At 39.8% G+C, this 16,636-nt stretch overlaps 1 protein-coding gene across 3 annotated transcripts in view; it reads left to right on the top strand.

Moving 5' to 3' along the window:
* hdac5 (histone deacetylase 5) overlaps positions 1-16,636 on the top strand; it is a 69,142-nt gene that overhangs the window by 32,824 nt on the left and 19,682 nt on the right. For 2 of the 3 annotated variants that reach the window (XM_055005387.1, XM_055005386.1), the window contains 12 exons: positions 1,820-2,069; positions 2,178-2,335; positions 2,443-2,548; positions 6,210-6,343; positions 9,606-9,737; positions 9,886-9,995; positions 13,012-13,128; positions 14,657-14,768; positions 15,291-15,401; positions 15,484-15,677; positions 15,755-15,873; positions 15,997-16,192. In XM_055005387.1, coding sequence (XP_054861362.1) covers positions 1,820-2,069; positions 2,178-2,335; positions 2,443-2,548; positions 6,210-6,343; positions 9,606-9,737; positions 9,886-9,995; positions 13,012-13,128; positions 14,657-14,768; positions 15,291-15,401; positions 15,484-15,677; positions 15,755-15,873; positions 15,997-16,192 — 1,739 coding nt within the window. The remainder of the gene's footprint in view (positions 1-1,819; positions 2,070-2,177; positions 2,336-2,442; positions 2,549-6,209; positions 6,344-9,605; positions 9,738-9,885; positions 9,996-13,011; positions 13,129-14,656; positions 14,769-15,290; positions 15,402-15,483; positions 15,678-15,754; positions 15,874-15,996; positions 16,193-16,636) is intronic. The other variant, XM_023298979.3, reaches the window with a different exon arrangement.

Here is a 16,636-nt window from a genome sequence, read left to right as displayed (position 1 = left end):
CAGGGTGGATGTACCATAGAATGTACCTTTATACCACCTACACCTGTTGCACACATACACTGTAAGTTTGTGGCAGAATAAGAGGGTGAGCTATCATTTAGGTGATTTTTTTAGTTTCTGGACCAGGGAACAAACGAAACCAGGGGTGTCAAATTCGTTTTAGTTCAGGGGCCACATTCAGCCCAGTTTGATCTCAAGTGGGCCGGACCAGTACAATAACAGCACAATAACCTATAAATAACCACAAATTGAAATTTTGATCACAGGTATCTGGAACTGAACAATATAGTCTTTTGCTTTATCATCAAAACAACTTCCCATGGTCTAGAAATTATGTAAAATTTATAGTTTTAAAAATTTACAATTTGCAGGTAATGCCTTCTCTGTAATTTTTACACTTTACAAAGTCGTCCCGCAGGCCGCATCAGACCCTCTGGAGGGCCGGTTTTGGCCTTTGGGCCGCATGTTTGACACCCCTGAACTAAACGGTTAAGTTAACATCTACAGACTACATTAGACACTGTGAGGAGTAAAGTTATTCAATGCCAACAAGATGATCAAGACTCCAAAATAAAAGCCCTGTTTGACACAAAGTAGTCAGTTCATGTATACAGGTAGTTTAATTTAGAAAATTACAGACTCTTTATGTCCCATTGCTGTGTAAGAGGATGATGAACGCTTTGTGTAAAACATTAAAATGGACTTCCTTGCCTATGCATACTTCCTGGTGTCACCACATTCACTGATTATTGTGGAAGCAAAGTAATACAGCAGCTCCATATTCCCATATGTTATGCATTTAGTGTAGCCACGCGGCTGTAAGTGCATTGTGGGTAAAGTAGGCAGTAGCTTTTGAGTGCAATGCTAAATGAAGTGAAGTCCCACTGTCAATGTGTACGATGTGTGGTAGCTAGCATTAGCTAATGTTGAGCCGTGCAACTGACATTACCAAATCAGTTTGCTGTCTACATGCCTTTTTTATTTTGGCATTGAAGTTGTTTTAAATGGTTCTTTGAGATGGTGAAAGCCACAGGATGCTTCCTTGAAGTGCTTGTCAGACCATCATTGTCAATAACCTTTCACATTGATTGATAAAAATAATAACTTTATTTAGAAAGCACCTCTGTAAAGCAAAGTTGCAAAATGCTGTACAAAGCAGACATTAGAAATACAAAGGACTGAGAAGACAATAGCAACAATATATTAAAGAACAAGACAAAATAGCCCCAGTAAAATGGGGCACTATTTAAAGACAGACCTTTTGACAAAAGAAGGTTTTCACTAATGCTTTAAAAGAAGACCCTTACTTAGACAATCTGAGATTCTCTGGCAGGGAATTCCATCACTTAGGGGCACGAACTGTGAAGACCTTTTGTCACAAGGCGAGATTCAGGAACTGTCCAAAGGTCCCTGCCAGAGGATGTCAAACAGTGTTCAGGCTTGTAAGGAGATAAAAGATCACAAAGGTTTGGTTTGCGCTGCGATAGAAGCCCTTTCACAGGTTTGTGAGGCCTCTGAAAGGTTTCTATAGGAGGTGGTCTCTCTTGGCCTTCATGGAGTTTTAGTAGTGTTTTTGTGCATAAAGAGCAAACTGAATGGGTTCCAGTGGTCTTTGCAGTGGTTCCAGAAGGATTGGACTAATTAGTCTCCAATGTTTTGGGTGCCACCATGTCAGTTTACCCCAGAATCTTCTCAGACCAGTTATGATGATAAAAGCAATAGATAATATTTACAAAATTGAAAGCAAATCTACAAGCAGATGGATGACAGACAGACAATCAGGGTCAGTGAAGCTGACCCCCGTTTTCTTCATTTCCAGGTGGGGGTCCAGCAGAAGGCCCTGGAGGAGGAGGAAGCCCAATGGACCTGAGAACAGAGCCCAGGGTGGGCTCTCTGTCTGGGGGTGCAGCAGTGGACACCGCCCTGAGAGAGCAGCAGCTCCAGCAGGAACTCGTGTTGCTCAAACAGCAGCAGGAACTCCAGAAACAGCTCCTGTTCGCCGAGTTTCAGAAAAAGCATGAAGTGTTAACGAGACAGCATGAAGTCCAGCTGCAGGAACATTTAAAGGTAGGCGAGATGACAGCACTGCAACCTTCCTCACCGACTCTCATCTCTGCTTTGTTGCTTGATCAGTCAACCCAAGAGTCACTAAGTAACCTGGGCATGGATATACATGTGTGTGTGTGTAAGCAACAACAGGAGCTGCTGGCAGCAAAACGGCAGCAGGAGCTGGAGCAGAAGAGGAAACTGGAGCAACAAAGACACGAAGAACAGGAGAAACAGCGACTGGAGCAACAACTGCTGCTGCTGAGGAACAAGGAGAAAGGCAAAGAGAGTAGGTTTTACTTCTGCTATCACTGCTATGTGCATGCTCGCTCTGTGTCTACCAGCTGTTGGTGTAAAGACGATGAAATATCCTGATTGCTGTCTGTGTTTTTTAAGGTGCCATTGCCAGCACAGAGGTAAAGCTAAAGCTGCAGGAGTTCCTTCTCAGTAAGAAAGAGCCTGGTCCCGGTGGACTCAACCATTCCTTCTCCCCAAAGTGCTGGTGAGGATTACACAGAGGAAGCCTATTTTTGTGTTGTGTTTGCATTATGTGTCCCTTATGAATGTGACACTTAATCCAGACTTAAACTAGCAGCCTGAGAGTGTTAATTAGATTTCAAAACTAGTTTTGCTTGGCCTTTACATGACATGTACTTAGCATGCTCAACTCTGAAAGGTAACACAAAACTAAAAACATTCCATCCGCAGGTCAGGCCTATATTATATATTTAGGAAGCCCCTTACACTTAACGCGGCAAGGAAACAGGGAAGCTGTAAAGTTGCTTTTTTAGGATGCTTTAATTTGCATAGTCGGCAAAGTAGGAATTATGATGACGTGTTGTTTTCCTGGCAGCTGCAGTTTGGAGATTTAGACAAGGGTAAAAAAGGATTTACAGAAAGTTGCACCACTTTTTATGTGAATGCTTTAAATGCTTAGGTAAATAACTCATACATAAAGGTAGACTACATTAATCAGCCAACAATAAAACTGAGGTGAAGTGAAAAACATTGATTTTCTTGTTCTAATGACACCTGTCAGAGAGATATTAAGCAGCAATGGAACAGTCAGTGCTTGAAGATGATGCATTGAATGCAGGAAAACTTTGGCAGCCAAAGGATGAGTGATTCTGGGCCAAACTGTGATGTTTTACTGGTTACTGTGTCAGAGCATCTCCAAACGACTGGTCTAGTGGGGTGTTCCTGGTATGTAGTGGTTAGAAACTACCAAAAGTAATTCAATGAAGGACAACCAGTGCACTGGTGAAAGGGTTATGAGTGTGTGGGGAGTGAAGGCCGATCCCACAAAAGACCAACTGCAGCACAAACTGCTGAAAACCTCGATTCTCCTGTGATAGAAACGTGTCAGAACACACACACACACTCATCCACTATTAGAATAGAATAGAATCTATACTTTATTGATCCTTAATAGAAAATTATTTTGTAACAGCAGCATGTTAACATAGACAACAGAGACAACAGAGAGAAGAGAAGGAGGAGTGAGGGGAGGTAGGACTGAGCTGCCGGAGGTCCCAGAGCTGGTGGGAGAAGGGCAAGCTTGAGAGGACGAAGGTAGAAGTTTGGGTTGGAGGAGATGGTCGACCTGGTCTCTCCAGTCTCAGAGTGCAGTAGGAGAAATGTAAACAACAATGGCGACGATTAAGCAAGGGTACTTTTATAAAGGTATTCTTAAGGGTACCTGCAGTGGACACAAGGGTGTCAGAAATAGACCATGGAGCAGTGGAAGATGGTGGCCTGGCAGCAGGATGCACTATGGGAAGAAGGCAAGCTAGTGGAGGCAGTGTGCTGCTCTGGAAAAGGTTCTGCTGGGAACTCTTGCATTCAGGTGAATGTTATTTTGACAAATTACGCCTACCTAACCATTGCTGCAGAGTGTGTAGACCAAACACAAAGAGTTCCAGGAGTTGGTTCGGCCTTCAAATCCCCCAGATCTCAGTTCGATTGAGCATGTGAGGGATGCTGTGGAAGAACAAATCGGATCCATGGCGGCCCCACTTTGCAACATCCAGGATTTAATGGATCTGCTGCTATCGTCTTCATGCCTGATAGTACAGGACACCTTCAGAGGTCCGTGGAGTTCATACCTAGAGAGGGGACCTACACAGTTTTAGCCAGGTGGTTTAAATGTTCAGCGAATTTACAAGGTCATCTATATATGTATATATATCAGAAGGATCACAATGCCAAAATGAATAATGAATTTTTACAGTATGGCTTTTATGTAATAGAGTAAACGCTGGCAAGCCTCTCTGTTTCACTTAGGTAACTTGCTTAGGTAATGTGACTCAGCTGTAAACAGTGCATGTATGGTGCAGCATTACACATGCAGCAGTGATGCTGAGAAACCATCTGTGGGCTGGAGTTGACTTCTCTATGAAGGGAGGAGAATCTTTTGCTTTTTGTCTCTTATCTAGGTAAATGTTACCCCGTGCACAACATGAACACATCTCTCAAATATTATAATTCCTCTGCAGTTTCACAAAAAGGCTTATACCTGTAATTAATGTGAGCTATTCTTCATTGCATTTAAGCACATGACATCCAGACTGGTGTGTTCAAAATAAAAGTTGAGTCTGCTCCGGCTGAGGATCCTTCAGTCAAACGCATTATCTTAATGAGGCGCTATGACAGCAATCAAAGTTTGATTTATTGCTGCTGGAATTGCTCGTTCTAACAGAGCCATCACTTTTTCACAGTTGCATTTTTCCTACTGTGTAAAGGAGATAAATAAAGCTTGTTCTTTCCTTTACATCCTACAAAATGTCACCCTGACAGATAATTGAGTTTTTGTCTTTTAATAAGCTCATTTTGCTCCTTTTTTTCTGTGGAGAACTGATCAGTCATAAATATCTCATTATGTAAACGTGATGCCATTTTTTCTGTGTTGATATGATGTTTGGTTAAGCACCTGTGTCTTTTAGTAATGTTGCTGTAACACTTGTAACACATCACCCTAACACATATTTTACATGTCAGACACCTATATCTGAATGACCATAAACTGCAGCTTTAACACAGGGGTGTCAAACTCATCTTAGTTCAGGTTCCACATTCAGCCCAGTTTGATCTCAACTGTGCCGGACCAGTTAAATCAGAGCATAATAACCTAAAAATAATGAGAGCTCCTACTTTTTCTCTTTGTTTTAATGCAAAAAAGTACATCCTGAAAATGTTCACATTAAAGGAATTGTTTTTTTTTTGACAAAACATTATGAGCAACCCGAAATTTCAGTTTCAACAGTGTGCTTCAGTTTATCATTTACACATTACAACCTACAGATCACAAAGTGTCGACAAAGGCACAAAACATTTAGTCACCTGGAACTGAACAATGTAGTGTTTTACTTTATGAAAAAAATGACAGAAGTCAGACAAAAAACAAGACAAAATATTACAAAAACGAGACACAAAACGACAAATCAAAAACAAAATTACAAAAAAATGGACAAACGACACAAGCAACACAAAAAAGACAGAACAACAAAAGCGACACAAAAAATGATGAATGCGAGAAGAAAGACAACAAAAAATAGACAAATGACGCAAGCGAGACAAAAAACAAAACGACAAAAATGAGAAACAAAAGGACAAAAGCATGATACAGCAACAAAACAACAAAAAGAAGACAAAATATTACAACAATGAGACACAAAACAACAAAAGAACAATTAGCAATCTAGTATTTTACTTTATGATCAAAACAGCTTGTCAAGGTCTAGAAATTATTTTAAATTTCTGGTCTTACAAATTTACATGTCTTCTTTGTAATTTTTACACTTTACAAAGTCGTCCCGTGGGCCAGATTTGATACTCTGGTGGGCCGGTTTTGGCCTGCGGGCCGCATGTTTGACACCCGTGCTTTAACAGATACAGGATTATAATGCATTCCTCGTCTGACACAATCCTGATCTAAAACAACAGAAGAAAAGCTCAGGTTTCAGTGTCAGAAGCTTTTACCTAAATCCATTTTCACCAGCTCTAACACTGGAGGAAATCAATGGAAGAAATGCATTCTAGGAAATGTAGGAAATGACTAAAGGATGCAGAAGTACACTCGGCCTGCCGGCTGTAACGCAGCACTTCCTCGCTTGTTATTGTGAGAGGGTTTTAATGTGCCTTTTCTTTGTGTTGTGTGTCTGCAGGGGAGCCCAGCACACCTCCCTGGAGCAGAGCTCTCCTCCACAGAGTAACACCCCAGGAACTCCTCCCTCCTATAAACTGCCCCCGCTGCTGGGGAACTACGAGGGCAAAGACGACTTCCCGCTTCGCAAGACGGGTAGGAGACACAGACTGAGGCAGATACAGACAGTGGGAGGATGTGTGTGTGTGTGTGTGTGTGTGTGTGTGTTATTTGTCACTTGCGGTGTAATCGTTTGACGAAGGACTATGCGAAGGTGGAGTGTTGTGTTTATATATATATTTAGACATATACTTGTGTGTGTGTGTCTGGATGTGTGTGCATGATGACTAAGTCTGACTCATCAAGGAAGAGGTTGTCCAAAGCTAGAGATAACACACACACACACACACACACACACACACACACACACACACACACACACACACACACACACACACACACACACACACACACAGAGACACACATGGTTTCAAAGGCATCTGATACCATGTGAAAGTTTTTGCTTTTAACTCGTCAGGTGACAGATCGTGGGTGTGGAACTGGTTCTGTCCGTTCTAAATCCCATCCGCCTTAGTTACTATTGTTACATCTGTCAAACTTTACATTTTGACATGGAACATATGCAGCTTATAGGTTTTTTTTTTAACTAGAGAGAATCTTTCCTGTAGTGGAATTAACTCATTATTCTGCCTGTTCTTCCTGTGCTAGCCCATTTTCAGGTGCAGACAGGAGCTGCTGTGCTTGTATAATGTACAAATTCACTCATAAAATAAGAAATTACTTAAATTTACATATAAATATTTATTTTTATGTAACATTTTCACAGTCAGATGTTATCTGCTGTCTGTAGATTCATTTCTGTTCACCTGCTTTTTGCAGATGTTCAATTTCTGCAACAGAAACTAATCAAAAGTAAAGTTCAAATATTGCAAAAGCACTAGTGTTTATCACAGTCATGCTTTGTTGAGAAAGATGAGCTACATGATGGCTTCTAAATAGTGAAGCCAAAATATCTTGATCGCCCCCTGGTGGTAAATTTCACCAACTCAGACTAGAAAAGTCAGTTTTTCTCAAACTTGTATTCTGTAATATTAAGTTCCTCTTAGTTTCAAGTGTTCATTTTCTATTAAATTTGTCTTGCGAAGCTATTCGACTATACTAACCAATATTCTGAGGGATCTGGGAGTCTGCCTTCATTATTAAGTTAAAGCTTCCCAATTTGTGGGACAGAATAGTTGATACATAGCTAGCTAGGCAGATCCTGGATGGTGTATGTATGTATTTCCAGTTAGACTGTTTACCCAGCAGTGTCCCAAAAAACCAAACACCCACAACAGTCCATGACAGCCAAGCTGGTGGAAACTGTGAGGTTCAAGGGGTGCATGTTCACATTTGTGCTGGGAAGGAGGCAGGACCTCAGCACCACATCTTCACACTTTTCTTTTGCAGATTTTCTGGCCGATTTTGTGATATTAAAACAGAATCTTGACTGATTGAGTGCTTGATTTCACACAGTGGTAGACAAAAGCAGGCTTCTCATTTCTGGAAGACTATAACAGCTGGCCTATTAACATCACATCAGCTTCCAGACTTTTTAATGTTCCCAGCTGGCTCATGTTAGCTTGTCTTAAATATGCAAATGATTGCTACATACAGAACATGCTGTAAGCCTGAGGATAAAGATACGTCTCTCTGGAAAGGTAGCATTATATCGAATGATGTTCAGTGCAGCAGATATGATAGAGGAACGGCATTCATGTGGAGCCAAGTAGTTTTAGTATTATAGTAAAAAATAGAATATGAAGCCTAATTAATATTATTTTGAAACAGCATCTTTGCAGTTTTTTGCATCATTTTAGAAGTTGCAGACATGTTTGATGGTATTAAGGCTAGATCAGAGAATATTGGCTGTGGTTACTGGACTTTAAACTTCCCCAGATCTTATTAGTAGCAGGATAGAAGTGTTGCTGCTACACATTGGATGTTCGAGGCTTTATCTTTATCATGAGCTGTAATCCCACAAACCCTACTTACAGCTTAGTAAGTAATTGATATGATAACTCTTGGCACTTAGTTAGCTGAATGTGCTGTTGACATATAGCTGGAACTACTGAATATATTTTTCCTGACTTTCCATCAGATGTGTTTAACCCTCATGTCGTCCTGCGGGTCAAAATTTACCCGTTTTAATGTTTGAAAATGTGGGGGAAAAAAATATTTTCACAGTGAAACTTCTGATGTCTACATTTTCAACATTTTTGGGAAATCTTTGAACATTTTTGGTGGAAAACAAAGAAATGTTAAAAATGTTTCTTAACATTTTTATATGAATGTTCTTAAAGAAAATATTAGAAGTTTTACTGATATATATGGAATCACTTTTAGATTTTTTTTGGAAGATTTGTACAAATTTTTTGAAAATATTTACAGGAATTTTCTTGCCAAATTTGGGGGATTTTTTAAAATAAAACTTTTCAGGGAAACTTCTAAGGAATTATTGGAGTTTCCTTCCTGAAGGTTTTGCATATTTTCAGAAATATTTGCTGATTTTTTTCAGACAAGGAAACAATATTTTTTGGTGCCTGTAAATGAGGACAACAGGAGCGTTAAGTAAAGTTTCTTCACACATGGTATAGCCTTCCAAGAACTAAAAGTTTCTTCCTTTTTAGTCATTTAAAAAAAAAAAAAAATCCATCACTACAGAACAGTTTCTATTGAGTTCTACTACTTTCTAGAGATGCCTAGCACAAGTGTTCTTCAACAGCACCCATATAAATCAGACCTCATTTGACTCATTTAAATCTGTAGTCCAAAAATAAACATTTTCAGTGCCATGCTTTGTAAATATACATCATATGTTGTATTATACATGCAAAGGATAGCAAAAATAGATGGATTTATAGCATACCATCTTGCTCAGTCAAATCTATCACTGGCTGTCTTGATAAGTAACCGGCAGCTGGAACCAATAAAACCTGTATATCTTTCCTCTTCCTCTTCCCGTCCTCTTTATCTTAACATTTAGACCAAAGGTAGCTTAAAATACTCCCAACGTCACTGCTCATTTACCAACAAACTAGCCAGCAGTAGTGTAATGTAGGATTAGCCTGGAGAGTCTCCTGTAGGTCAATCACCAGGTGCCCTAACATACTTCGCCCAACAAAACACTGCACTTTACTGAGAGACTTACACTGAAACATTTAATGCAAGATAGAAAGTGACAACTAGAAGATCAACAGTACACAGGAGTAAATACACTGACACAAAATGTACATTCTTGTTTGATCTTTATTTCAAATAGACTGTAACGTAACATAGTAGAGTTCCTGTGATCAGTGATGTTTGTGTCTCTGCTTTTGGCCTGCTCTCTGACTGTCTCCCCGGGTCTGCCATCCAGTCTCAGAGCCGAACCTGAAGGTGCGCTCACGGTTGAAGCAGAAGGTGGCGGAAAGGCGGAGCTCCCCTCTCCTCCGCAGGAAGGATGGAACCGTCATCAGCACCTTTAAGAAGAGAGCCATAGAGATATCAGGTGAGCTCAGACACCTTTTCATTCTGTGCAAGGTGAAAACGCAGCTATAATGTGCATAGCAGGTAAAATTGATCTGAGTGACTTCTTTAATAATATGAATTTACATGAATTAACGTTGTTTTTCTGTGCGTCTCTGTCTCCCGACCAGTTTCCTCTCTCTGCAACAGCGCTCCGGGTTCGGGTCCCAGCAGTCCCAACAGTTCCAACACAGCCATCGCCAATGGCAACACAGGATCCGTCCCCAACATACAGACTGAGGTACGCAAACAACCTCACAGACACACATTAAAATAAGCTATATGGACTGACTATACAGCACATAGGCTGGTTTTATTCCTTCAGACTGAACACACAGCCTGAGTTTGCCCCCTGCAGTTCATTGTGGGTCAAGTCAGTTTTTATGTGAGCTTTGAAAGCAAGTGTGGATCAAAGCATTTCATAGGAAAATGTGAAATGCAACTTAATATTTAACAATAATAAATAGATAATTAACTGTAACAGATGAAATAAAGTTGGTTTTATAGTTCTGTTAGTAATTAATTTGACGTCAGGCCAGTTCTAAAAAGGTGCAGTGGTTTAAAAGTGATGATTGATGGGAGAGACCTGTCAGTGGGAGGTAAACTGTTCCACAGTGTGGGGACAGCCATGGAAATGCTTGGTCACCTTTGGAGCTTGATGGGGAACATTTAACGATGAAAAAACAGTGAGGACTAACTGACTGGAGAATCTGAGGGGTTTGAACTTCTGTCAGCTGTGTTTTGTACAACTTGCTGGATTTTTGCATTTGGTTGAGTTTGTGGCATGATTCTGGATCTAGTTATGTTTGCTGTGCTGTCTGCGTTTATGATGCATTTTATATTTGTTTAGATTTTTCCAACTTTACTGCTGTCTTTTCTAAAAGCAGTGCATATGTTACCAGATTGTATGTATTTTATTTATAGTTGGTTGAGCTTCTAGATCAGGGGTGTCCAAGTCATTTTAGTCCAGGGGCCACATTCAGCCCAGTTTGCTCTCAAGTGGGCCAGACCAGTAAAATTACAGCATAATAACCTATAAATAACCACAAAAAAGTACATTCTGAAAATGTTCACATTTTAGGAATTATCTATTATGAAAACAAAAAAGAGACAAAAAAATTAGACAAAAAAGTTACAAAGTGACCAAAAAATGAACAGATGGCACAAATGAGACAAAAAATGACAAAAACGTGAAACAAAACGACACACAAAACAATGAATAAAGCAAAACACAGAATGACAAAAAACAAGTGAGACAAGAAGGAAACACAAAATGACAAAAGCCAGAAACAAAACGACAAAAAATTGAGACAAACGATAAAAATCTGACAAAAAAACAAGACAAAATATTACAAAAATGAGACACAAAATGACAAAAAATGAGACAAACGACACAAAACAAAACAAAAAAAGACCAAAAAAAGATACAAAGCAACAAAAAATTTGAGAAAAAAGTTACAAAGTGGAAAAAACAATGGACAAAAAATGGGGAAAAAAATTACCAAAAAAACCAGCAAAAACAAGACAAAATATTACAAAACTTAGACACAAAATGACAAAAGAACAATGAACAATCTAGTATTTTACTTTATGATCAAAACAAATTGTCATGGTCTAGAAATTATTTTAAATTCATTTTACTAATTTACAATCTGCAGTTAATGTCTTCTCTGTGATTTTTACACTTTACAAAGTCGTCCCGTGGGTCAGAAGGGTGGATTTTGGGCCGCGAGCCACATGTTTGACACCGCTGTTCTAGAACCGCTGTTATTCTAACAATAGACTGGAATGTAGAAAAAAAGTTTTGCTTTGTTTAAAGAAGAAATATTTTATATGTCAGCCTTCTGATTGCAAGGGATGCATTTTATAGAAATAAAAAAATCCAAATAAAATGCAAATAAAACAACTGCAAATGGAGCTCTTTACTAAGAAAACAAGTTAAAAATGTATATGTCCTGTCTAGGAGTGCAAATCTGAAACAGTTTACTTGATAGTCATCCATGTCAACAATTATTAATAGATTAATTATTAAATAGCTGAAATATAGTGGATGTTTTTCCATAGGCTGATAAAAACTGTTTCAAACCATTGACACTTAATGTCAATCAGCTCCATTAGGAATTAAGAGCACCTACAGGAACACCAGGATCATGAATTAGATAGACTTCACGTGAAATACAAGGACTGACCTGACGAAAGTATTAAAAACAGCAGACGAGCTGCAGTCTTCCACAGTAAGTAACTAGTAATGTTTTTAATCTCTTATCTCTTTACAGCGGTTTGATATTAAAATAATCTACGTGATGGAGTAACTTGTTTCGTGTTGTTTACGACAGTCCAGCTGCTCAGCTGGAACAGCTGTCCACAAATGCTCCCGCAGCAACTTTATTAGTCAAGGAAAGCTTTCAGTATTTACTGTTAACTCTAAAATGTCTTTAGACTCAAAATCAAGCAATTCTACAATAAATTCTGACAGCCTGTCCATCATGGTTAAACACTTAATGGTTAATTTGTACTTTTAGTCCATTCAAATTTTTAACCGCAAATTATCACGTAATAAATGAAACATCCCTAATCATTACTTCTATTGATTTATGTCTTTGCAAAGTTGGCCCAATACTGGACATGTGAAACCTGAGTGCAGTTTGTCTAAAACGTGATAACAGTACAGTTGTGAGAAGTCATTTTTATCCAGGAGTATAGATTTTTTAGATTTTTTGCCAGAAGTTATCCAGTAAAATTAGTTTGATTTTTATAATAAATTCCTTGCTTGAAGGCACATAGCCATTCACTTGGGTGGTGTTAAATACAGAAAAAATACTGGACTCAACTGTGCCAATATTCCTTTAAGAAGGATGCCTGGAGTTATGTGCGGTGGGGAAATGGTGACCTTTAAGGCTTACAAGACTTTTGTTTGTTGAATTTGAGTAATCGTGGAACAAATGTTGTGAAGGTTTCCTGTTTTTGTATTGCTGCACAGAAACATAATTTCTGGGAAATGGCCTGTTTATACCAACAGGAATAAGCAAAAATGCTGGCTCACGAGTCTTATCATTTATCCCAGTGTGCGCTGTTTGGCTTCCACGTTTCTGAGGACTGATATCTGCAGTGTTGTGTAAATGTGAAGTCAGATGAAACAGCTGGACAGTTTCACTTACCAGTTTGTTGTCTAAACCTTAGCTCACCCTTTCAGCTACTGCAAAGACTCCACGGAGTAGGACATAAACTGACCCGTCTGTCTGTGTGTCCGCCTGCAGCTGAGATCTCTCCATCAGACGCTGGGGGCTGATGGGACGTTGAGTCCTCTGAGTCTCTACACCTCACCCTCCCTGCCCAATATCTCCCTGGGACTCCCTGCCAACACACACATCACGGTGGGTCAACGCAACACACACATGCACCGGCACACGTGCACACTGAACATACGCAACATTAGCTCCTTCAGAGAACTGTTGATGGGTTTTTTTGTCTAGTCGCAGTAGCAACAACGTAAGTTTACGAGGTTTTTCCTTTTTGTGGCTCAGTGGACAGACAGCATTTTTTAAATTCTGTTTTTTATTCTGACAAACTTGCAGAAAAGCTCAAAATTTGAAGTAGTTTTTGAAATCGCGAGTTCATACAGGGACTTTCACTGATGAGCCAAAGGAGGGGTGTCAAACATGTGGCCAGTGGACCAAAACCAGTCCTCCAGAGGGTTCAATCCGGACCGCAGGATGACTTTGTCATGTGTAAAAGTTACAGAGAAGACAGTAACTCTGAATTGTCAATTTGTAAAAATATAAATTTAAAATATTTTCCAGCCCAAGACCAGTTGTTTTGATCACAAAGTAAACTACTAGATTGTTCATTGTTTATATGTCATTTTGTGTCTCATTTTTGTAATCTTTTGTCTTGCTTTTGTAGTTTTTTGTCTTCTTTCATCTGACTTTTGTTGTTTGTCTCATGTTTTTGTCATTTTGTTTCTCGTTTTTGTAATTTTGTGTTTCCTTTTAGTCTCGCTTGTGTTTTCTCTTATTTTTCTCATTTTCTGTGTTGCTTTTTTTGTTGTTCATCATTTTTGTCGTTTTGTGGGTTTTTTGTCTCGCGTAAATTGTCTATTTTTTGTCGTTTTGTTTCTCGCTTTTGTCATTTTTTGTCTTGTTTGTGTCACTTGTATCATTTTATGTCTCGTATATGTCGTTTGACAGTTTTTTTTGTCTAATTTTTTGTCTCTTTTTTGTTTAATTTCATGTCGTTTGTCTCATTTTTTTTGTCATTTTGTTTCTCGCTTTTGACGTTTTGTGTTTCGCTTTTTAATTCTTGAAATGTGAACATTTTTAGAACATACTTTTTGCACGAAAACAAAGGTAAGAATTTGGAGTTGTCGTTATTTATCAATTATTATGCTGTGATTTTACTGGTCCGGGTCATTAGAGATCAAATTGGGCTGAATGTGGAACCTGAACTAAAATGAGTTTGACACCCCTGAGCTAAAGCATTAAGGCCACGCCTGCATAATATGCTGTTAGTCCTTCGCGTGCCATCAAAACACCCCAGACTTGCCAAGACGTGGAGTCCACAAGACCTCTGAAGGTGCCCTGTGGTATCTGGCAAGGAGACTTGAGCAGCAGATCCTTAAAGACCTGTGAGTTGGAAAGACGTCAGTGTCCTCCCCAGCTGATGATTCATATGAAAGTAGTAGAAACAAGGAGCAGCATTGTCCTTATGTTGCTGCTTGGAGCTTTTTAGTCCCAGTGCTTTCATGCATGAATTATTAAAAAAAGAGAATTTTTGTCAAAGTTTGTATGACTCCCAAACAAGACATCAGATCAACATCTATTTTTCTAAACAAGACACACAACGGTCCACTGTTCTGTGCAGACTGTGCGATGTTGTGTAGTAACCATCATTCCCCTCTTACAGACCTCCCAGAAGCTGTCCACTCAGCAGGAGGCCGAGCTTCAAGCCATCCAGTCGTTGCGAGGAGGCGGAGCTCTAACAGGGAAGTTTCTCTCCACATCTTCCCTCCCTGCAGGTAAGCAGTTAATATCACAGAATTCAGTAAATTATTTTACATTATTATTGTATGAAAGCCTTATATATGATATTACAGGGAGTCCTCGGTTTACGACGTCCTTGATTTTGTTTATATTCTCTGGTTGTACGCCACCTTGGATTGTGCTACATTTGCTCACTTTTTGCCCTTCATTATTCTAACCCAAGCATAAGTCAGGCTCTTCTGATGCTTTGAAGAAAAGGAAATCCATCTCCATGTCATCATACATGCATGGAAGTCGTTGGTATTCATGACTTTATGAAGAACTGACCAATATCGTGATGCACATAACAGCTTTGTTTACATTTCGCTAAAGTTCCAACTTATGGCGAAAATCGACTTGCATCAGTCTGTTGGGCCAGAACTCTGACGTAAGTCGAGGACCCCCTGTATAAGTTAAAGGCACAATTTAATGTATGTCTACAGGGAAAATAAAAGACAGGACTTTTTCTAATTGCTTCAAAAACGTCCAATTAGTGCTTTAATAATGTGCCTTTGCAGGTGTAGGACATGATGTGGAGACTCCACCCCCCAGCTCTCACTCAGCCCATTCCTCGTTATTGCAGCATGTACTGCTGCTGGAGCAGGCCAGACAGCAGACTGCTATGCTAGGTGGTACAAACACACACAACCGCACTCATATCTGTTCACCCAGAGTTTCCAGCTCATTGACTTTCTGCTGCCACCCATTCAGTCCCCATGTACAGCCAATCGCCGCTGGTTACGGCAGAGAGAGGCGTGTCCAGCGGCATGCGGTCGGTCAACAAGCTTCCTCGCCACCGACCGCTGGCTCGTACCCAGAGTGCACCTTTGCCCCAGTCCCCCCAGGCCCTGCAGCAGCTGGTGGTCCAACAGCAGCACCAGCACTTCCTGGAGAAACACTACAAGGTATGCATGTTCACACACACATATTAGACGCATAAACATACACATATCTGCACACTAACGTGAGCTCATGTCTGTAGATGCTTTCAAAGGGGGCGGAGCTTCCCAGGCCACCACCCACCCACCCGGAGGAGACAGAGGAGGAGCTAACAGAGACCAATGACATGCAGGAGGATGACATAGGGGTGGGCCTTCACAGGTGTGGTATTTCTGACAGCAAACCATTTTTACTGATCGATTGGTATCCGTATCTATAGAATGTAGGCTTTTGCAAACACCTGGACATGTTTATTGAAGTCTGCCCTGTTATTCGTCCAATCAGGCTTCAGAAGGAGGGGTCTGACGACAGCACGCCTTCATCTGAGCGACTCGGTGTGCATGTGAAGGGTGAGGAGGAGCGCGGGAGCATTCACGTCAAAGGGGAGAGCACAGAGAGTGAGCTGGACGAAGAGGAAGAGGACGATGAAGTGATCCAGCTGAGGGAGGGTGATGAAGAGGAGAGGGGGAGCTACACACAGGTTTGTTAAAAAGCAGCTCCGCTCATTTCCCACAGAATGAATGAATCATTAAAATGGTTATCTAAAAGCAATGAAACTGTTGAATTAATTGGGTAAAAGTAATAAAAACTTGACTGAAATAATTAGCTAAAACTAGCAGATGAATAGCTGAAATAATTTAGCAAAAATGGTGCATAAATAGTTGAATTAATTTGTTGAAAGTAACAGATAAATGGTTGAAGTAATGAGTTAAAAACAATAGAAATAATTAGGCAAAAGTAATAGATTAATTAGCTAAAATTGTCTAAGCATTTATACGTAATTAGCTTAAACCAACAAGCACAGTTTATATATTTAGCTGCAAGTAAGCAACAAATGTTCGATAAATGTTGAGCTAAAAGTAACAGATAAACATTAGAAACAATTACCACAAGATACTATGTAAACATTTGAAATGATGATTAG

This window comes from Amphiprion ocellaris, chromosome 19 (assembly GCF_022539595.1).
Source record: "Amphiprion ocellaris isolate individual 3 ecotype Okinawa chromosome 19, ASM2253959v1, whole genome shotgun sequence".
NCBI classification, from domain to species: domain Eukaryota; kingdom Metazoa; phylum Chordata; class Actinopteri; family Pomacentridae; genus Amphiprion; species Amphiprion ocellaris.
Note: the sequence above shows the minus strand (reverse complement) of the source record. Positions and strands in the feature narration are given on the sequence as shown.